This window comes from Chrysochloris asiatica, unplaced genomic scaffold (genome assembly GCF_000296735.1).
Source record: "Chrysochloris asiatica unplaced genomic scaffold, ChrAsi1.0 scaffold00169, whole genome shotgun sequence".
In the NCBI taxonomy this organism is placed as follows: Eukaryota; Metazoa; Chordata; class Mammalia; order Afrosoricida; family Chrysochloridae; genus Chrysochloris; species Chrysochloris asiatica.
Window position 1 is genome coordinate 3,145,807 of NW_006408687.1, and position 22,854 is coordinate 3,168,660.

The following is a 22,854-nucleotide window of genomic DNA, read 5'->3' on the forward strand; positions in this document are numbered from 1 at the left end:
AACAACGATAAAATCAAAAATAGCTTTCAATTTAGATTATCTTGCTTATTCATAGCTCATTGGAAATGAAATTGAAGTTTAAAGATGATAAGATGTTTGCATGTGGTCACAAAGGTTTGGAAATGATGTCAAAACTAGAACTAAAACCAAAGTTTTAGTTCCATTGCCCCCAAATAGCTACATTGATGTCTCTTTCTTTCTTTAAAACTTCCTCTGACATGAACATACACTTCACCAAGAAGGGAATTTGGACAGCCAACAAACATAATGAAGAAATGTTCACAATCACTATCCATTGTTGTTGTTGTTATGTGTCGTGGAGTCGCTTCAGATTCATAGTGGCCCTGTACAGGGTTTCTGAGGCTGCAAATCTTTATAGGAGCAGAAAGCCTCATCTTTCTCCCGCTGAATAGCTGGTAGTTTCAAACTGCTGACCTTGTGGTTTGCAGCCCAATCATAACCACTATGCTACCAGAGCTCCTTCACTATCCATTAGAGAGATGCAAATCAAAACGAGAATGAGATATCATCTCACATCAGCAATAACAATGAAGATAAAAAAAGCAGAAGACAATAAATGCTGGCAAGGATGTGGACAGACTAGGACCTTCCTACATTGCTGGTAGGATTGCAAAATGATCCAATCACTATGGAAAACAGTATGGTGCTTCCTCAGAAAGTTGGAAATATAAATATATTATGATTCAGCAATTTCTCTACTTGGTATTTATCCACAAGAAATACGAGCTATAGCACAAGTACATATAAGCACACCAATGTTCATAGCAGCACTATTCACAATAGCAAAAAGATGGAGATAGCCTAAGTGTCCATCAATGGAAGAATGGATAAACAAACTTTGGTACATACACACAATGGAATATTACACTACTTTGAAGCATAACAAGGAAGCTGCAAGCCACAGCAAAACATGGATGAACCTTGAGGACAGTATGCTGAATGAAATTAGTCAGTCACAAACAGAGAAATACTTCATAGGACCATTATTGTAAAAGCTTAAGAAAAATTACCCACACTAAAAGGGGGGAAAAAAAGTTAATTACTGGGGTGAAGGGGGTGGTGCAAGGGGAGGGAGGGGAAGGTGGAGCATAGGGCAGGGAATAGACAAACGATAGTTTGGGTTCTGGGGAGGGTGGAATATACAAGAAGGGGGAGGGAAATGGAAGACCAAAGCAGGTGGGAGAACATTTAGGAAGGTTTGCATGGGCTAAGTGGGACAGAGGTAAATAGTGATGTATGCCCAACCTTAGAACAACAGGGTTCTGGGATACAGGGATTGAGACATAGTTTGAATGAGTGAAAAGGGGGAAATAATTTTATGATGCTTGGCTATCTTCTGAATCTTGGTTTACCTTGCCTACTACTGTAAAATAGATATTTGAGGGAGAGAGAAAGGAATAGCCAGAAACATCATCATAGAAAGCTTGCAAGCCCACCTTTAGCTTACAACGGATTGGAATACCTAAAATGGCACTAGAACTTGCCCAGTGAAGGAAGCTTCCTATGGAGCCTTCACATTGCATAAGACCATAGGTGGAATCCTGATCCCTATCCAAAATCTTCTGAGGTGGAAAAGTCCACTTGAAAGGACAAGTAGACCAACCTGAAGCAGCTAGAAGAATAGAAGATATTTCTAGAAAAAAAGATCAGCAGGAAAAAATAAAAAACAATAACAGCAGTCCAATTGACTACTACAAGAACAAGCAAGTTGTCTACCGGGGAGCCATCAAGGCAAAAAGTTGGGTCCCCTTAGGACAAATCCCTTCCAAGTGGTTGGGTCCCATCAGGGCAAACACCTCAGGACAAACCCCTTCCAATACACGAGCAGGCATGTGGTCTTGCTGATTGAGGAAGACATTGGTCTACTGATAAGAGGAAGTAGAGGAAAAACATCAATGAAGTTGTGAGCTAAGTCTGATCATGTTCAATAGACTCCTGTCAACCTGGATTGAGACCTGGTTGGCCAGCAGTAGGGCAAAACCTGGGGACTCCTGGGCCCAGGGACAAGGACATGACCACAGAGGATTAGAGTGGAGACAGAAGTGTTAAGCTGATATGAAGTGAGGGGAGATGCACAAGAACACCCATACTTGCAGATAGTACCCATTTGACCTGGTTTCAATGGCTAATTGATCAGAACTCTACTAGAGGAAGAACGAAGAGGAAAAAAAGAGTAATCTGCTACAATTTTATGTACTTGACCTATACTTATGGATGTAGTAGCTCAAAAGAGGGAACAAATCTTTACAGCAAGGATCATTCCCACCCCCTCAGTATATAGGGTTGACAGGGATGGGCAACTTAGACACTGGCCACCCAAAATGGGAGGAGAGGATACAAAGGCAAAAAGTGACCGGTTTACAAGCTTTCAAGAGGGAGCCTAGTTTCAGAGGGTGCAGGGGAAGGTAGAGTCTCCACTGAGTGGTTTCCAACCTGTCTGGATGGGACTGGTGAAAGGAGATGGGTATAAGACTCTTGTGGTTCAATAGCGAATAATTGCTATCAGGATTGGCTGTGAGTGTTGCACATGTAAAGGTAGACATTTTTGTAACAAAAAGAGGGGAGTGGTTGATCTTGTAGTCCAGGACTGTAGGACCCTGGGACCATCAAGGGAGAAGAGCAGAGTGTGGGACCCTATCCAGAGAAGCAGTCATGCCAAGGATGGAGGCAGAGACAATGATGTGCAGAGATGAAGTGACTGGGGACTCTGGATTCAGGGAGGGAGAGGGCCTGTGTGCTTATGGCTTGGGGGTAGGCTTGTGGGGTATACCCTTTGTTTTGTTGTTTGAATGGTTATAATTCCTGAGTGCTTCGGTGTACATTAAAAAACCAAAACAAAACAGAGGAAATGGAAGCAAATACTGTTGAATTATGATGCATTGAGGGGATTGTAATCATTGCAATGAAATGAAATATGATAGGATGAATGTAGAACTGTTGTTCTCCCATATAAACTATCACAGAATTCATAATCAAAACTTAAAAAATAAAAAACAGCTTCCTCTGAAGAATGTTGTAAAGAAAGGGAACCATAGGATACTCTCTTCTAGTGTGTACAATAGCCTAACAGTAAGGGTAAAAGGTTGGACTACTGGACTGCTAACCACAAGGTTGGTGGTTCAAACCCACCAGATGAAACTAGAAAACCCTATCTATACAGGGTCACTATGAGTCAGAGCTGACTGGACAGCAATTAACAGCAACAACAAGGGTGAAAGGTTAGGAAGCTAGACTAGCTTCTGGGGGTAAAAAAAACAAAGACAACACTTTAAGGGGAAGTGAGTTGTGCCAATGGGGGAGGAACAGGGGAGGAAGAGAATTGTTGAAGAATATAATCAAGGCCACTAAATTGTGCATGTAGAAGCTGTAAGCGTTGGTGTATATTGTGCTGTGCATACTCAACAAAAGCAGCAAAATAAGATTATTTTGCATCTCTTAATTGATTAAGTCCCAAATCTTAAAGAAAAAGAAGATAGTTCTTTAGGAAAACACACTTCTAGCATCCTAAGTAAGGAACTCTGGTAATATAATGAATTACAAGTTGGGTTGCTAATCAAAAAGTTAGTAGTTCTTATCTACCAGTCACTCAATGAAAGAAAGATGAGGCTTTGTGCCTCTGAAAAGATTTACAGCCTCTGAAACCCTATACAGGGTTGCTGTAGAGGTTAGTTTGAATTGCAAGGTCAGTGGTTCAGCCCCACCAGTCACTCCTGTGAAACCTTATACAGGGTGGCTGTGAGCTAAAACTGATTTGACAGCACTTAACAACAAACACAAGCACAACAGGTTTTCTTTGTTTTGTTTTCTTGAATGGTTATTTTTGTTTTGTTTTTTGAAGTTATTGTGTCATAGTATAGTTTAAGAAAATAAAAAGTGATTTCGTCTAGTCTTATTTATCCTAGTTACAAATCACACAAAAATATGACAAATTTCTAGACTCTTTTAAAACTCTAAGATGTATACAAAACTCAGTTTTTAAATTATAATAACTTTTGTAGAGTAAAATGATAAAATATCATAGATCACATGTTTTACTATAAATAAATACATCCATCAGTATACATGATGATTAACTTTTAAAAACCAAAGCTAAAGGTAAAATGAAAAGGAAGGGAAATAAGAGGGAGAAGTATAGAAAGGAAAGTAAACAAGGAGAAAAATACAATTTCTTAAATTTACGTAAAATTAAGTTTAAAACTACTTACTGACAGCATGTGCAAACACTGACCACCAGGATGATAAAAATTACCATAAGTGCTATTAAACAAATCACCAGGATCTGTCCTCTGTCTCCTCTTAAGTAAAACAAGTCAACTCTCTCACATCTTGTTCCAGTGTAACCTTCATCACAACTACAAAAATAAAGTAGGAAGAGTGCAATGGGGTGAAAAATGCAACTTTTTTTTTTAAAGAATCACTATTATTTCCTTCATGATGAAACTAATATTGTTTCCATTACTTGGAAATAATAAAAGAACACAATTCTTTTAAAAAACAAAACACTTTTCATAAGTAAATATTTTTTAACTTTATTGGCACTATATCATCACTTATAGATTATTAATAGCATGTTTAGCATAAATTAACAGGGAAGCAATAAAAAATAAGATGGAACGCATATGCATCGATATTCTGGACATTAGTGAATTAAAATGAACTGGTATTGGACATTTTGAATCATACAATCGTATAGTTTACTATACTGAGAATGATTAGTTGAAAAGGAATGGTACAGCAATCATCTTCCAAAAGAACATTCAAGATCTATCTTAAAGTTAATGCTCTCTGTAGCAGAATGATATCTATAGGCCTACAATGAAGACCATGGAGTCCTGGTGTGGTGCTGCAGAATAATGGTTGAATCACAAGGTCAATTTCAACCATAAGGTTGGTGGTTCAAACCTACCAGCAGCTCCTGAGGAAACCTGTACAAGGCTGCTATGGGTTGGAACCAACTCGATGACACTTAACAACAACAACAATGAAGACCAGTTAATACCACTATTATTCAAACTTACACACCAATCACTAAACCAGTGATGATGAAATTGAAGAATTCTACCAACTTGAAGAATTCTACCAACTACCTCAGTCCGAAATAGACCAAACATGCAATCAAGATATATTGATAATGACTGGATTAGAATGTAAAGGTTGAAAACAAAGAGGAAGGATAAGCAGCTGAAACATATGGTCTTGGTGATAGAAAAGATATGAGAGATAGCATGACAAAATTTTGTGAGATCAATGACTTATTCATTACAAATACCTTTTTTTTTTAACAACACAAAAGGTGACTATATACATAGATCACACCAGATGGAATGTACAGGAATCAAACTGACTATATGTATGTCTGAAGAGATGATGGAAAAATTCATATCATCAGCCTAAGCTAGGCCACAGGCCAACTGTGGAAAAGACAATCGATTGCTCACATGCAAGTTCAGGCTAAAGCTGAAAAAAATTGAAACAAGTCCATGAAAGCCAAAATATGCCCTTGAACATATCCCACCTGAATTTAGAGAGTATCTCAAGAACAGATTTGATGCATTAGACATTAATGTGATATATTAGACATTAATGACTGGTGGTCAAAAGAGCTGTAGTATAACCACAAGGACATAATATTAGAAAGAAAGTAAAATGTCACTAAACAGACAAGAACGAAAGAAAAGACCAAATAGATGTCAGAAGAGACTCTGAAAGTTGATACAGCCTAGAGATGTTAAAGCAAATAGAAGAAATGAGGAAGTCAAAAAGCTGAACAGAAAGTTTCAAAGAACAGTATTATAATGAAATGTGCGAAAAACAGGAGTTCAAAAGCTAAAAGGAATGAACACATTCAGCATTTTTCTGGCAGAAAGAACTAAAGAAAAAATTCAAGTCTCAACTTGCAATACTGAAAGATTCTATAGGCAAAATAATGAAAATAATGAATGAAGCAGGAAGCATTAAAAAAAAAAAAAAAAAAAAAAAAAAAAAGGATGGAAGGAATTCACAGAGTCACTATCCCAAAAAGAAATAGCCTATGTTCAACCATTTTAAGAGGCAGCATATGATCAACAGCCAATGGTACTGAAGGAAGTAGTCTAAACTGTACTGAAGGGTTTGGTGAAAACTAGGCTCTGTTAATTGATGGAATACTAATTTTTAATAGGCTCACATGCATGCGAATGTTGACAAGGAAGAAGGAAGATCTTAGAAGAAGTAATGCATTTTAGTTACATTGTTGGAGAAGAATATTGAAAGTTCCTTGCACTGTTGTGTATAGGGTTGCTATGAGTTGAAACAGACTTTCCAGTACCAAATAACAACAAAAACCGCAGCCACCAAATTCACAATAAAATTTGTCTTCTCAATATACTATGGTTACATGTGGGAAGTTATGTCACCAGTATTTTAAATACCAGCAGCCTTATACATGGTGGACAGGCTTCATCAGAACTTCCATACTACAATAGACTAGAAAAGAGTGGTGGATAATTTATGAAAGTTCAATCACTGAAAATATTATGAATAGCAGTGAAACAGTGCCAGATTATGACCTCTCAGGTTGGAAGGCATTCAAAATACAACTTCTATAAAGAGTTGCCTCCTCAAAGAAGAGTCAATCTTAATAATGTAGATGAAAATAGCTTTCAGGGTCTTCATTGACTGACAAAATAAGAAACAGACGCAGACATCCATTAGAGATAGGAATATGGAATGTATGAAAGAAATCTAGGAAACTTGAAAGTCGTCAGAAACAAAATGAAATTCTAGGCATTAGTGAGAGGAAATCGTCTGGCATTGGTCACTTTGAATTGTACATAGGTTTACTATGTCAGGAATGACAAATTGAAGAGGAATGGTATCACATTCATCATCAAAAAGAGCATTTCGAGATCTATCTGTGATAGGACAATCTCCATAAACCTACAAGGAAGAATAGCTAATATGACTATTATTTCCAATTTAAACACCAAATGCTAAGGCTAATGATGAAGAAATCAAATAATCCTCTCAATTTTTTTTCCTTCTGAAATTGATCAAACATAAAAAAATTAAGATGTATTGATATTTACTGGTGATTGGAACGGAAAACTGGAAATAAAAAGGGAGAAAATATAGCCTTGGTGATAGAAATGATGCTGGAGATCACATGATAGAATTTTGCAAGATCAATGACTTATTCATTGCAAATATATTTTTAAATAACATAAACAGTGACCATACACATGGACTTTCCGAGATGTAATACATTGGGATCAAATTGACTACATCTGTGAAAAGAGAAAATGAAGAAGCTTAATATCCTCAGTCAAGACAAGGCCAGAAGCTGACTACCATTTGCTCATATGCAATTTCAGTTGAAGCTGAAGAAAATTTAAACAAGTTCATGAAAGTCAAATATTATCTTATTTATATCTCTCCTGAATTTAGAGACCAACTCAAGAACAGATTTAATGCATTAGACACTAATGACCAAAGACCCAAAAAGTAGTGGGGTAGCATCAAGAACATCATACATGGAAAAAGGAAAAAGATCTCTAAAAAGACAGGAAAGAAATAAAAACTCAAAATTGGTGAGAGCAGACTTTGAAATTTGCTCTTGAACGTAGAAAAAAGCTAAAGCAAAAGGTAAAATGGATGAAGTAAGAGAGTTTAACAGAAAATTTTAAAAGGCAACTTGAAAAGAACTGTAATTAGGAAACCAGAAGGGAAGAACACATTCAGCATTTCTTCAGCAGAAAAAACTCAAGAAAAAAGTCAAATTTTGAATTGCAATATTGAAAGACTCCATGGACATAATATTGAACGACACAAGAAACAGCAAAAGAAGATGGAAGAAATATGCAGCCATTGCACCAAAAAGATGTTCAACCATTTCAAGAGATAGTATATAATCAAGAACCTTGAGGGAGCATGGTGGCTCCAGACTGGGAATGACAATGTGGTTCGAGCCCTTCAATCGCTCTGAAGGAGAATGATGAGGTGTTCTGCTCCCACGAAGATCTAAAGTCTGGGAAACATTATACAGGGTTGCTATGAGTAGGAACCAAGTTGAAGGCACTTAACAACATCAACAACATGGTACTGAAGAAAGAAATCCAAGCTTCATTGATGGCATTGGCAAAACAAAAGACTCCAGAAATTAACAGAATACAAAGTGAAATATTTCAACCAACTGATGCAGCACTGGAGGAACTTGCCCATCTATGCCAAGAAATTTGGAAGATTTCTTCTACCTGGCCAACAGACTGAAAGGTCTGTCCCCATTACAGAGAAAGATGACTCAGGGGAAAGTGAAAATCATCATACAATATCATTAATATTAGTATGAGTAAAATGTTTCTGAAGACTATTCAAAAACAGTTACAGCAGTACATTAACAAGGAGATGCCATAAATTCAAGTCAGATTCAGAAGAGGTCATGCAACAAGGGATATCATTGCTGACGTCAGATAGATCTTGGCTAATAACAGAAAATACAAGAAAGATGTTTATTGACTATGAAAAAAAAATGTACGGGTGTAGATCATAATAAGTTATCAATAACAATTAAAAGAATGGGAATTCCATAATCTTAATTGTTCTCTTTAAGAAACTACAGAGATTAAGAGGCAGTCATTTGAACAGAACAAGGGATAGTGTATGATTTAAAATCAGGAAAGGTGTGTGCTAGGGTTGTATCCTTTCAACATACTTATTAAATTTGTAAACTGAGCAAACAATCTGAGAAGCTAGGTTAAATGAGGAAGAATGTAGCGTAAGTATTGGAGAAAGACTCATTAACAACTAGTGACATGCAGAGGACAACCTTGCTAGCTAGAAGCAAAGATAACTTGAAATGTTTACTGATGAAGATTAAAAACTACTTTCAACTTATAAATGTAATTGTAAAGAAAATTAATATCCTCACAACTTGACCAATAAATAGCAGCATGATAAATGAAGAAAAGAATGAAGTTATCAAAAGATTTTCTTGTACTTAGATACACAATCAACACATGGAAGCAACAGTCAGGAAATCAAAAGACACATTGAATTAGGTAAATCTACTGCAAAAAAAATCTTAAAATATTAAAGAGCAAAGATATCCCTTTAAGAACTAAGGCGTGCCTAACCCAAGCCAATCTCACTATTGTTGCCATGCTTGAGCCCATTGAAGCTGCGGTCTTCCTCATTTTCTCTGACCCTCCACCCTACCAAACATAAGGCCGCTATGAGTTGGTACTGACTCGATGGCACCTAACAACAACAACCCAAGCCAAGGTATATCAGTCACCTCATATACATGTGAAAGCTGGGCAATAAGTAAGACAAATTTAAGAAGAATCAATGCATTTGAATTATGGTATTGGCAAAGAATATTTTCTATACCATGAAGTGCCAGAAAAACAAACAAATCTGTTTGGAAGAAGTACAGCTGTCTTGCTTCTTGTAATCGATCATGGTGAGACTTCATCTTTTGTACTTTGTATATGTTGTCAGGATAGACCAGTCCCTGGAGAAGAACATCATGCTTGGAAAGGTGGAGTGTCAGTGTAAAAGAGGACGACACCCAATGAGATGAATTGGTACAATGGCAACAACAACGGGTTCAAATGTAACTATTGTGACGATGGTACAAGTTGTAGTAGTGTTTTATTCTGTGGTACATATGATCACTATGATTGGAACCGTCTCAAGGTTACCTAACAACAATTGTTAGTTGCTGTGGAGTCAGTTCTGACTCATAGCAACACTGTATAGGGTTTCCAAGGAGCAGCTGTTGGCTTGAACCACCAACCTTGAAGTAAGAAGTCTAGTGTTTATACTACAGTGCCACACCAGGATTCCTAGCAATTACAACTCCAAATTCAGAATAGAATTTGTTCTTTCCAGTTCTTTTATCTGATTCTCTAAGACCATATTATTCTAATGCTTATGTCACAATGCCACATCAGGATTCCTAACAATTATAGGCCCAAATTCACAATAGGGTTGACCTCTCCTATACCTTTATCTAATTCTCTAAGACCTGTTCAAATCTGTTTTGAATCTGTTCATCATTCTGTCCACTTCCCTCTAAATGGCCTCTAAATCTCCCTGGTCATCATAGGTGAAATGATCAGAAGCCAACAAGTACTTCAAATATTGTATGCACACAGGGGCTCTATTATTTCTCCATTCTTTCAACTCTTTTTTAAAGCCATTCTGCCAAATTGAGGGATACTCAGTGATTTGGGGATTATCCATTGTATTCCCTGAACTGTATCTGAAGCTAAAAAAAGTGCTTAAGAATCGTATCTGAGGACATTATAAGACCAAAATGATACAGTCATGGCCATGTATTAAATATTTCCCCGTGATCTCCTCAAATGCATGCAAAACACAGAGATAGTTGGCATACACATAATTACTTGAATCTCAAAAGAGGATGTGATTTTACTTCTTGAAAATCTCTATGCAAACCATTTTTTCTTTAAGAAAGCATCTGCTGGCAGGCCTTTCTTTAGTTTATATGTGATAAGAGCTAAAGCAGTTAATTCCCATAAAACCTACATTTCTTTAGTAAGGTGAGGCCTTAATGTCAATAGTGCAGCTGAAATAATACTTTAAAAACAAAATGAAACAAAAAACAAATGAACAACAACAAACAAACAGAAAAACAATGCAAGTTTATTGTTGTTGTTAAGTGCTATTGAGTCAGATCTGACTCTCAGCGACCCCGTATGAGGTTTCTGAGGAAGAGCTGTTGAGTTTGAAGCACCATGTTGAGGTTCAAGCAGACCTTGTGTATAGTGTTTTATCCTACAGTGCCACACCAGAACTCTACAAGTTTCCTTTGTTGTTGTTATCAAGTGCCATCTAATCAGTTCCAAGTCATAGTGACACTGTATAGGGTTTCCAAGGAGTAGCTGATGAATTTGAATCACCAACCTTGCATTTCAAACTGAACTTGAGGCCTAGTGCAATTATCCACCAACAGCACCACAAAGTTCATTAACAACCATCAGTTGAAAGCTGAGGCTTAATGCAAGCAAAGTAGAACAGACTCCTAATGCCATCAATCTACTGCAAAGCCAAACTTGTTTCCTGTAATATAGCTAAGTATTTTCATTCCAAGGAAAGGTTAAAACAACTGGGAAATAGTTTAGAAATATCTTGAAATAGCAAACATCTGCTATGCACAGCACTAGAAATGGGGGGAAATAATTTCTAATTGCATGTGTGGGAAGGAAAAAACTTGAATACATATATTTTTACAGTCTTAATTAAAATACTATAAATAGAGTCTCTCAAATAATTTAATTTTTTTCAATAGCATATTTACTAAATGTCATTTTAAAACAATGTTGTTGTTAGTTGGCATCTAGCCAGTACCAACTCACAGTCCCTATGCACAACAGAACAAAACACTGCCCAGTCCGGGGGCTACCTCACAATTCGTGCCACGCTTGAGCCATTGATGCTGCCACTTTGCCAATCCATTTCGCTGGGGGTCTTCCTCTTTTCTCCTACCTTTCACCTTACCAAACATGATATTCCTCTCCAGTGACTGGTCCCTCCTGACAATTTTTCCCAAGTATAAGAGATGAAGTCTGGCCATCCTGACCTCCAAGGGGCACTCTGGTTGTACTTCTTCCAACACAGATCTGTTGGTTCTTTTGGTAGCCCATGGTACTTTCAATATTCTCCTCCAACACCATAACTGAAATGCATCAATTCTTGTATGATCTTCCTCTGTCACTGTCCAGCTTTTGCATGCATATGAGGTTACTGAAAATTCCATGGCTTGGGTCAGGCATACCTTCGTCCTCAAGCTGACATCTTTGTTCTTCAACACTTTGAAAAGGTGTTGTGCAGCAGATTTTGCTTAATGCAATATTCCGTTTGATTTCTTGACTGTGGCTTCCATGAGTGTTGATGGATGATTAAAAAAAAATGAAGTCTTTGACAACTTCAATCGTTTCTCCACTGATAAGACTATTGTGCATTGGTACAGTGGTAAGGATTTTTGTTTTCTTTACATTGAGATGTAATCCATACCCAAGGTTATGGTCTTTGAGCTTCAGCAGTAAATATTTTAATTCCTCTTCACTTTCAGCAAGCAATGTTGTATCATCTGCATACTGCAGGTTGATAATGAGTCAATAGCATTGCCAATAAAATGCATATCAATTATTTGCTGCTCTTTTATAATGTTTTCTAACTATCAGCTCTGAATCTAGTGGTTCTAGCATGGCTTACAATGGAATTCTCAGTAGCACTTTCTGTAAGTTATTACTCAATCAAGCCATGCAAGAAGGTCAAACCTTGGTATAGCTGGTCAACATGGCTCTCCTGTTATTTCACTTTCATCAGGCCTATACTGTATCAGCTGATGGCCACTTTCAGTGTGTGTTCTACAGCATTGAAACCAAATATGCATGTGAGCCTCTTTCACGGATGCAGAAGATGAACATGAGCAAGATCCTATTGTTTATTTATGGTTCAATACATTAACACATTGATTTTTATTTATTAAGAATCTCACAAAATTAAATATTTCAAATTTACATTTTAATTTAAATTATTTTAAAAAGGTGAGCATGATCCTTCAGGGTTTAACAAAATCAGAGTTTGGGATCACTCCTCTGGAATACTCACCACGCACTCTTTTAAGGGCTTTATAAGTATTAACTTGATTTATACTTAGAACAACCCTTGAAGTGGGTACTATTATCAATTTCATAACAACAACAACAACACCACAGATGAAGGAACTGAGGTACAGAGAAATAAGCAGGGAGGGATTCAAACATAGGAAATCCACTTTCTAAATTCATGCTCTTAATCACCATGCAACACTACTTAAATGTACTTTGGTGCATAAATCAATAAAATTTAATATGGCTGGAAACAAATGATCTCATTCCAAGTAAAAATGAGAAGACTAATAGGCATTTGTGTGTTTCAAACACATTTTGGTTTTCCTGTAAACATAGGAGTTACAAATTCCCATGATCCTAAACAAAAAGAGTAATTTCGCATTTCTCAAGGTGATATAGTCACCAATGACAAGACAAGTTTGCCTAAATCCATGCTATACTAAGAAATCAAATGGTCAGACCTAGACTGCGTCATTTGATGGTATACTTAATGGAACATTCTTTATGCTGGCTGTGATAACTTTTACATGCAATATTTTTGCTTAATCTTCAACACTTGAATGAAAGATACTACTATACTTTTTATAGTTGAGAAAACTGAAGCTCATAAAAGATAACTTGACCATAGTTAACACTACTTATAATTTCTAGAAATAAAAACTTAAGATAAGTCTGTTATTGTTGCTGTTGTTAAATGCTGTCTAATCAGTTCTGACTCATAAAGACCCTGTACAGGGTTTCAGGGGAGCAGCTGGTGGGTTTGAACTGTCAACTTTGTGGTTAACAGTCTAATGCTTACCCTATAGGTACTGCACTATGTGTTTACGGTAAGTCTAGCCGACTCCCAAATCTGTTCCTTAAGACCTACATCTGTCTGCCTCCCATTTATACTCCATCACTTAAAAAGTGCTTCTGGTTCAGATTTTGGTATTGTACATAATGTTAGTTTGGTCATGATGGAAGCAACATTGATTTAGTCATCTCTTATTTCATCTAGTAAATTCTAGGCACTGTACTTGGCACTGAATCACAAAATAAATAAGCCATTGGTCTTGCCTCAAGGACTTCAAATAAACTAATAGTTAAGTTCCAGTGGGAAAAGTGTTTTTATAACAGCGTAAAAGACACAGAGCATGAGCACCTAATTCACACCTGGGTGTGGGTCTGGAAAGGAGGAGGTTAATAAAGGAGTCCAGGAGGATCTGGTGAGTCTTAAAACATCAGTAAAAATAAGCTTTCCAGGCTATGAAAATATCTTCTGTAATAAACCATGAAAAGGAGTTCAGGGTTTTAGAACAATATTTGGGAATATAGAGAAAGATGTAGCTACAAAGTTAGGGCAGGATCAGACAGATTATGAAGGCCAAGGAAGGTGGCAGACTATGTACTGGTAGATTTCACACCACTGTTTTCATTTTAGAGGTCACAGTGTCAGGAGCAATGAGCTCAAACGTAAGAAACATTGTGAGAATGGCACAGAACAAGGTAGTGTTTCCTTTTGTTGTGCATAGGGTCGCCATGAGTCAGGACCAACTCAAAGCCACCTAACAAAACAACAAAACACAATAAATATGTAGACATAGGAACCAGTGCAAAAAATAATTAAAGAGCATGAATAGTTTCAAACTTAATGAGTACTCTCGTCAATGAGCAATTCAATTAAATGAAAAGAGCAGCTCTACCCTGCCCACACTTACTCCCACACACCACACATTTTCCTTATTTCCTTACACTGCAAACCAAATCCAGTTTTCTAATCAATTCCGGCTCACAGTGACCATATATAGGGGTTTTGAGATTGAAAATCTTTACGGGAGCAGACAGCTTCGTCTTTTTCCCTTAGAGCAGCTGGTGGATTTGAACTGCCAACCACAAGGCTGGTTTGAACCACAAGGTGAGTGGTTCAAAACTCAGCAGGCACTCCTCAGATACCGCTATGAGTTGGAACCAACTGGATGGCACACAACAACAACAAAATCATGATATATTTATTTTGAAAATGAAGTTGATTACAATTAATTTTTTAAAAAAACTCCACAACTCTTCTACAAAATTAGGACTGAGAATAACTTTTTCTGAAATAATTAAGAGAAAAAATATATACTGGGGTACTATGCAGAAGAACGTAAACTTTTTATGAACTTCTGGTCAAAATTGTTTTAGAAAAATCACCTTGCTTCTCTGTAAGGAAACGTCCCAGACATGACTTTTCAGGGACATCTCTTAAGAGAAAAATCAGTATTAGAAATTGTAAAATCAATGCCAAAATTTAAAAAGTTATTCATGCGTGAATAAAATTAAACTGGAACTCTGAATCTACTAAGAGTTGAAATGGGGAATTTCCTCCCAATTACATTACACTGAAACCCAATTTGCTAATTGCTATTTATAAACTGGATTGATTCCTTGACTTAACTCACTTGGCAGCAAAGGTGGCTTTTAATCTGGCAGAAATTTCTAATATTTACATTAACTTTGAACCACCTAATGCATGCCAGAGAATTTGTTTCCATTTGAACCACCTGAAAGCTTATTTGCACTGAGAAGCATCTTTAACATTGGACAGAAACATCAGAGTAGGAGGCTCAGCCAGGAAGCAGATCTGGACTCTCTAACATTCATGTTTCAAGAGGAAAGTGTGCGTCAGTTTCTTCATAAGTAGCTGGCAAATGGGCCCTTAAATAAGGGCTGGGGGCAGGACCAAACTGTGTCTTGACAGAAGGCAGGGTTAGCTCAGACTTTCCAGTCTTGTCAGGCTGCAGGATGGCTCCATTCTGCTCCCCTTTGTTTGCTTGGTCACGGAGGTCTACTTACATACAGGAGGGCGTCTGCTCAGCTACCAGGAACCTGCATCTCCCTTTGATGCAGTAATGTTTGTATTCCTTGGGGCACCGAGAGAAGTGACCCCTGTGCCTTGACTGTGTGGTGGTAGCTGAAAAAAGCAAAGAAAAGTTCAATAAATCAACTCACATTAAATACATATTTATATGTAGGATCATATGCTTATCTTTGCTGCCAGTCTTCCAGTAGTATATATTCTAGTCTCCAGTTTCTCCTTCCCCTTACGTTGGAATAAAAGACTTTTGTTATCCCAAAAAAGTTTTGCAAAGATTCAGAAATGGGTTTCTGGTATGAAAGTTTAATATTTTAATTAATTAGATGTGTGTCTTTGACTTCCTGAAACATTGGCATTGTGTAAAGAGTGTTAAGTCTGATAACCTTGCTGAAATATTGGCATTGTTTAAAGAGTAAACTTATGGGGAGAGAGAAGGGCTTTCTCAGCAGGCTAGGTTACCAGAGCATGCTGCTAATGGCACTGAAAAAAGAGAAGGGTTTTTAGTTTGTGTATTTTCCTTTTGAACTAAACATTTACATAGTACTTACTGAGTGTCAGATCCTGGTCTGTATACTTGACATATGTTAACTTTTCTATTGCTCATAACAGTGGAGGCCAGGTGGTTCAAATGGCTTGCAATTTGCTTCTAACTCAAAGGTTGGTACTTTGAACCTACCCCTTGACTCTGCATGGCAATTTGCTTTCATAAAGGTTGTTGTTATTGTTGTTAAGTACCGTGGAGTTGGTTCCAAGTCATAGCGACCCTGCACTGGGTTTCTAAGGCTGCAAATCTTTACAGGAGCAGAAAGCCTCATCTTTCTCCCACAGAACAGTTGGTAGTTTTCAACTGCTGACCTTGAGGTTAGCAGCCATATTTGTTCCAGCCAAGAAAATCCCATGGGACAAGTCTCATCTGTAATAGATAGGGCTACCACGAGTCAGGGAGTCCTGGTGTGGCACAGCAGGACACCTCACTGGACCACAAGATTGGTTTGAACCGCAAGGTCAGTGGTTCCAACTCACCAGCTGACTTGATGGCACTTAACAAAAACAACCATGAATCAGGGACCAACTCAACAGCAGCTAACAACAACTACAATGCTCATAATAGTTTTTTGGGGAAACATTTTAACTCTGTTTTATAGATAAACAAAGAAGAACTTAAAGGTTGAATAACCAAGGCATACAGCTAGTATAGGGTCACTGTGAGTCAGAACCAACTCCATAGCACATAACAACAACAGCTAGTAAATGCCAGAACTAGGGCTCCAACCCACCCATGTTGCTCCAGATTGTTCTTGAGCACTACACCCTGGCACCTCTGACTTGCCAGCTCTTTAGCTGGTATGTTTGCACAAATGGAGGACCATCTCTTTCATTGAATGCATGGATGCTTTTCTTGAGCCCAGTAGAAATAGAAAAGAACTAAAATTAACATGTCCTGAGTTTCAGTCCTGAACTGACTTCTTGTCTTATCTTCTTAGAGCCCTGATTTCTTAATTTTGCTACAGCAATATGTAGCAAAATCATTAACATGTAAAACATTTCACTAAAAAGGAACTGTCATGAAAAACAGCTCAGAAATACTAACTAGCTGTTTTATCTGTTGATTCACAACCAGTGTGTGTCCACACCCAGAGAAAACACTAACTAGCTGGGTCCTGCTCAGGATTTAACTTTCCATGTTCCTGATACAATCAACAATGTGTGGGACTCAGACACCTGGGAAGGCAGATAGACCAAAATGTCTTCACTTCAGAATGGCATTTTATATTGGGTTTGGTCTAACACCTGGTATTCCAATGACATTTAAAAATAATTTTATTAATAGCCATGGGTACAAAGTTTCTAATTAGTATTATAAAATGGTTATGTGTGATTTCTCAGGGCCACCAGAAAGACAATTCTCAAAGGATTTTGAATGGCCTATGTGAAGCAAATTCCTAGGGTGCCAGTCATCTCAGTGTTATTGAAGGTGGCAGAATTTTACTGAGGAATGAGCTGACCTGGTTTCAGTAAGTAACTTGGTTATCAACCATGCTGGCTGCTTGTTCAGGCCAGACCTTTACCCCCTTGGATGCCAATCAGTGGGACTCTTATCAGAAGAACTGAAATTTCTACCAAAATTAACTACAAATTCCAGATCCCTATAGCTGGCATTGATCTACCAGCTGCTCCGTGGGAGAAAGATGAGGCTTTCTGCTCCCATAAAGATTTATAGCCTTGGAAACCCTATTCAGGGTCGCTATGGGTTGGAACCGACTCGGTGGCACTTAACAACAACAACATAGCTGGTATTGAAATAATCAGAGAAATAAAGGGTATTCTTTATACCTAGCTGAACTGATGCAACAGAACAAATTAAAACTAATAATAAGCAATTAACCAATAAAAGCTACCATGTTGTTAAAACAGTGACAGTAACCATGTAGGGTGTAGAGCACTAGAAAGTGCAAAGAACACTGGATTAGGAGTAAAGAAAATTGTGTTTAATTTTGAGCTCTGCGTTTTATACACTATATGAATCTCGGCAGGCTAATTAAGTTCTCTGAGCCTTGGTTTCAGCATTAGTAAACTGAAGATAAAAACATCCACCTAGAAAGGCTATTGAGAGGCTCATATATATATAAACATAGATGCACACACACACACACATATATGCAACTAGAATTCTGGAATACTTAATTGTGCTCATGAGGAATCTGTACATGGACCAATCGGCAGTTGTTAGAACAGAACTTAGGGACACTGAATGGTGTAAAATTAAGAAAGGTGTATGAAAGGGTTGCATTCTTTCACCATACATATTCAACCTGTACGCTGAGCAAATAATTCATGAAGCTGGGTTATGTGAAGAAAAACATGGCATCAGGATCGGAAGAACACTCATTAACAACCTGCGATATACAGATGATACAACATCGCTTGCAGAAAGTGAAGAGGATTTAAAATATTTACTGGTGAAAATCAAAGAGCACAACCTTTGGTATGGATTACATCTCAATGAAAAGAAAACAAAAATCCTCACCACTGGACCAATAAACAACATTATTATCAACGGAGAAAAGATTGAAGTTGTCAAGGACTTCATTCTTCTTGGATCAACTATCAGCACTCATGGAAGCATCAGTCAAGAAATCAAACAACATTTTGCATTAGGCAAATCTGCTGCACAAGACCTTTTTAAAGTGTTGAAAAACAAAGATGCCAGCTTGAGGACTAAGGTGCACTTGACCCAAGCCATGGTATTTTCAATAACCTTATATGCATGTGAAAGTTGAACAGTGAATAAGGAAGACCGTAGAAGAATAGATGCTCTTGAGTTATGGTGTTGGAGGAGAATATTGAAAGTGCCATGGGCTGCCAAAAAACCCAACAGATCTGTGTTAGAAGAAGTGCAGCCAGAGTGCTCCTTGGAAGCCAGGATGGCCAGACTTCGTCTCTCATATTTCATACATATTGTCAGGAGGGACCAGTCACTGGAGAAGGATATCATGTTTGGTAAGGTGGAGGGTCAGAGTAAAAAGAGGAAGACCCCCAGCAAGATGGATTGGCAAAGTGGCAGCATCAATAGGTTCAAACGTGGCAACAATTGTGAGGTTGGCCCAGGATTGGTCAGTGTTTCGTTCTGTTGTACATAACATTGGTATGAGTCAGTACCAACTCAATGGCACCTAACACCACAACAATACTTGTGGTTGTTAAGTGTTGTTGAGTCATTTCCAACTTGCATATAGGGACTCCTGGTGTGGTTTGTAGGATCAGCACTGGACATTGAACCACAAACTTGGCAGTTCCAACCCACCAGCTGGGTCTCTATGAATTGTAACAAACTCAACAGCACTTAACAACACACACACACACAGATATATATATATATATATATATGTCATTGAGTCAGTTCTGACTCATAGTGACCCTGTACAGGATGTCCAAGGAGCAACTGGTGAGCTTGAACCACCTTCACTATAGTTCAATCTGACTTTGCAGTCCAGCACATTATTCGGCAGTGCCACACCAGGACTCCATATATATATGTTGTTGGTGCTTGCTGTTGTTAAGTGCAGTCAAGTCAGTTCTGCTTCATAGCGATGCTGTCTAGAGTTCCTGAGGAGTAGCTGGTAGGCTTGAACCACCTACCTTGCAGTTCAAACCGGCCTTGCAGTCCACTGCATTATCCTGCAGCTCCATAATAGATATAGGTATATAGATGAAATATGTTTTTGTTGCTAAGTATCATCAAGTTGATTCTGACCCACAGCAACTCTGTATAGGGTTTCCAATGAACAACTGGTGAGCTTGAACTGCTGATTTTACAGTTCAAATGGCTTTACAATATGGCACATTAACCCAAAGTGCCACACCAGGATTCTAGATGATATGTAGATATACAGATATAGAAGGTCATTTGAAGTGTAAAGTTGGGGGTTCAAACTCACAAGCAGCTCCTAGACAGGGTCTCTATGAGTTGGAACTGACTTGATGGTACTTAACAACAACAATATATATGTAGGTTGGTGGGGTTGTGTGCCACTTACTCAGTGCTGATTCGTAGCGATCTTGTATAGCGTTTCAAGGCTGCAAATCTTTGGGGGAGCAGAAAGCCTCATATTTCTCCTGCAGAACAATGGCAGATTTGAACTACTGACATTGTGGTTAGCAACCCAGCTTGTAATCCTCTATACTACTAGAGTCTATATATATGTTGCTGTTAAGTGCCTTTGAGTAGGTTTCAATTCACAGTGACCTTGTAAAAGGGGGTTTCCAAGACTATTAAATCTTTGTGGGAACAGAAAATCTCGTCTTTATCCCTCAGAGCACTTGCTGGGCTCAAACCTCAGACCGTGTAGTTCACAGTCCAGTACTTATCGTACGGAGTCACTGCACTCCCCATATGGATTAATGTGCTGGACTACAAGGTCGGTTTGAATTGCAGGGCCAGTGGTTCAAACTCACCAGCTGCTACTTGGAAATCCTATACAAGGTCAGAACCAACTCAAAGGCACTTAACAACTGCAGTATATGTGTGTGTGTGTGTGTGTAGCCTCAGAAACCTATACAGGGTCACTAGGAGTCGGAACCGACTCCACGACACACCACTATATATATCCTGGTGTGATTCTGTGGGTTAATGCACCAGACTACGAAGCCATTTGAATGTGTGTATATATGTATATACATGTGTATATATGTGTGTGTATATGTATATATATATACATATACACACACACACAAATGCACACACACCCTGGTAGCATGGTGGATTATGAGCTATGTTGCTAACCACAATGTCAGTAGTTCAAATCTACCCATTACTCTGTGGAAGGAAGATGAAGCTTTCTGCTCCTGTAAAGATTTACATAGTCTTGAAACTCTATACAGGGTCACTATCAGTCAGAATTGACTCAGTAGCACACAACCACCACCACCATATACATATGTTGTTGTTGTTGGTAAGTGTTGTTGAGTAAGTTCCTCCTCAAAGAGACCCTGCCTAGGATTTCCAAGGAGTGAGCTTGGACCTCTGAACTTGCAGATCAAATCGACTTTACAGTCTGGCATATTAACCCATATGGAGAGTACAGTGGCTCTATATGATAAGTATTGGACTGTGAACTATAAGGTCTTGAGGTTTGACCCCACCAGCTGCTCTGTGGGAGAAAGATGAGGCTTTCTGCTCCCACAAAGATTTAAAAGCCTCAGGTTTGCTATGAGTTAAGACTGACTTGACAGTACTTAACAACAACAACAACAATATACACGTATACCTATATGGCAGGCTTCAAAATGCTCATGGAAAAATGAAATCAATAGATGGAATTTTTCAATGAACTATTTGACGTATATATATATGTGTGTGTGTGTGTGTGTGTGTGTGTGTATACACATATACACACACATATATTGCTGCTATTGTTGTTAAGTGCCTTCAAGCTAATTTCAACTCATAGAGACCCAATATAGAGTTTCCAAGGAGCAGCTGGTGAGTTTGAACTGCCTATCTTGTGGTTCAAACTGACCTTGAGTTACTTTGTGTATTTTATAGTGCCGCACACATACACACAGATGTGTAAAAAATTATCCGCACTCCAGTTCTATTAAAACACTCATCCACATTCAAGGCTGATGACAACATTGAGTGTACACATGACATGATAGTGTTGAATATATGAGTGACCATAGATTATGTGGCAAATCATTTGCAAATCAGCCATGGTTCTGCCTATAAAATGATCCATGAGGGACTTTGGTTTTGAAAAGTTTGTATGAGATGAGTACTGAAACAACTCACAGAAAAGCATAAACAGAAGCGTTTGGTCATCTGCAAACAGAATTTGGACTGATATTCAAGGGAAGGTAAAAGTTTCTTTAAAAAAAATCATTATGAAGATAAGATATGAATTCATCACTACAAGCCTGATAGTAAATGGCAAAATGGAAAAATCCTCAATCATGAACCAAGAAAAAATTCAAAAATTAACCATCAGCTGAAAAATTGATACTTACAGTTTTCTGGGATGCTCAAGGGTCATTATTGGAATACTATAAGGATAAGGAGCTCTGGTAGCGTAGTGGTTATGAATCAGGCTGCGAACCGCAGGGTCAGCAGTTTGAAACTACCAGCTGTTCCGTGGGAGAAAGATGAGGCTTTCTCTTCCTGTAAAGATTTACAGCCTCGGAAACCCTGTGTAGGGTTGCTATGAGTTGGAACCGACTCCAAGGCACATAACAACAACAATCAGGATAAAGCACTGGACCACAAGGTCAGTTTGAATCAAAAGGTTGGCTCTTCAAGCTCAGCAGGCACTCCTTGGAAACCCTCTACAGTGTCACTGAGTTGGAATCAACTGACAGCACTTAATTAGAACTACTATGATCAGGAAAATGCTCAACAATCAACAGTGCTCATTAAAATGAGATGCTCACTGAGGAGGTGAAACCTAAACTTCCGATTAAACTCAGAGGACTGCTATCCAAGGGCATTGTTATCTTGCATAACAATGCATGTCCCCACACTTCTGCCTATACTGTTGGCACTCTGCAAAACCTTCATTTCGAGGTGTTTAAGTATTCTCCCTTAGTCCTGATCTTTCTACATCAGATTTTCACCTGTTTGGTTCCCTGAACGCAGCCCTTCAAGAATGAAGATTCACCTCTGATGAAGAAGTAAAGACAGTGGTGCATTCGTGGCTCACAGCTCAGACTAAAATATTTTTAATAAGAGAATGGGAGAGCTTGTTGACAGATGTTATTGTTGTTGTCAGGTGCCATCGAGTCGGAACCAACTCATAGCGATTCCATGCACAGCAGAACAAAACAATGTCTGATCCTGGGCCAACCTCATTACTGCTGCCACACTTGAGTTCATCAATGATG

At 38.2% G+C, this 22,854-nt stretch overlaps 1 protein-coding gene across 1 annotated transcript in view; it reads right to left on the bottom strand.

Moving 5' to 3' along the window:
• Positions 1 to 22,854, bottom strand: part of BTC (betacellulin) — a 38,425-nt gene that overhangs the window by 944 nt on the left and 14,627 nt on the right. Inside the window, exons 3-4 of the mRNA XM_006871599.1 lie at positions 15,456 to 15,573; positions 4,227 to 4,373 (exon numbers count right to left, since the gene is read on the bottom strand). Coding sequence (XP_006871661.1) covers positions 4,227 to 4,373; positions 15,456 to 15,573 — 265 coding nt within the window. The remainder of the gene's footprint in view (positions 1 to 4,226; positions 4,374 to 15,455; positions 15,574 to 22,854) is intronic.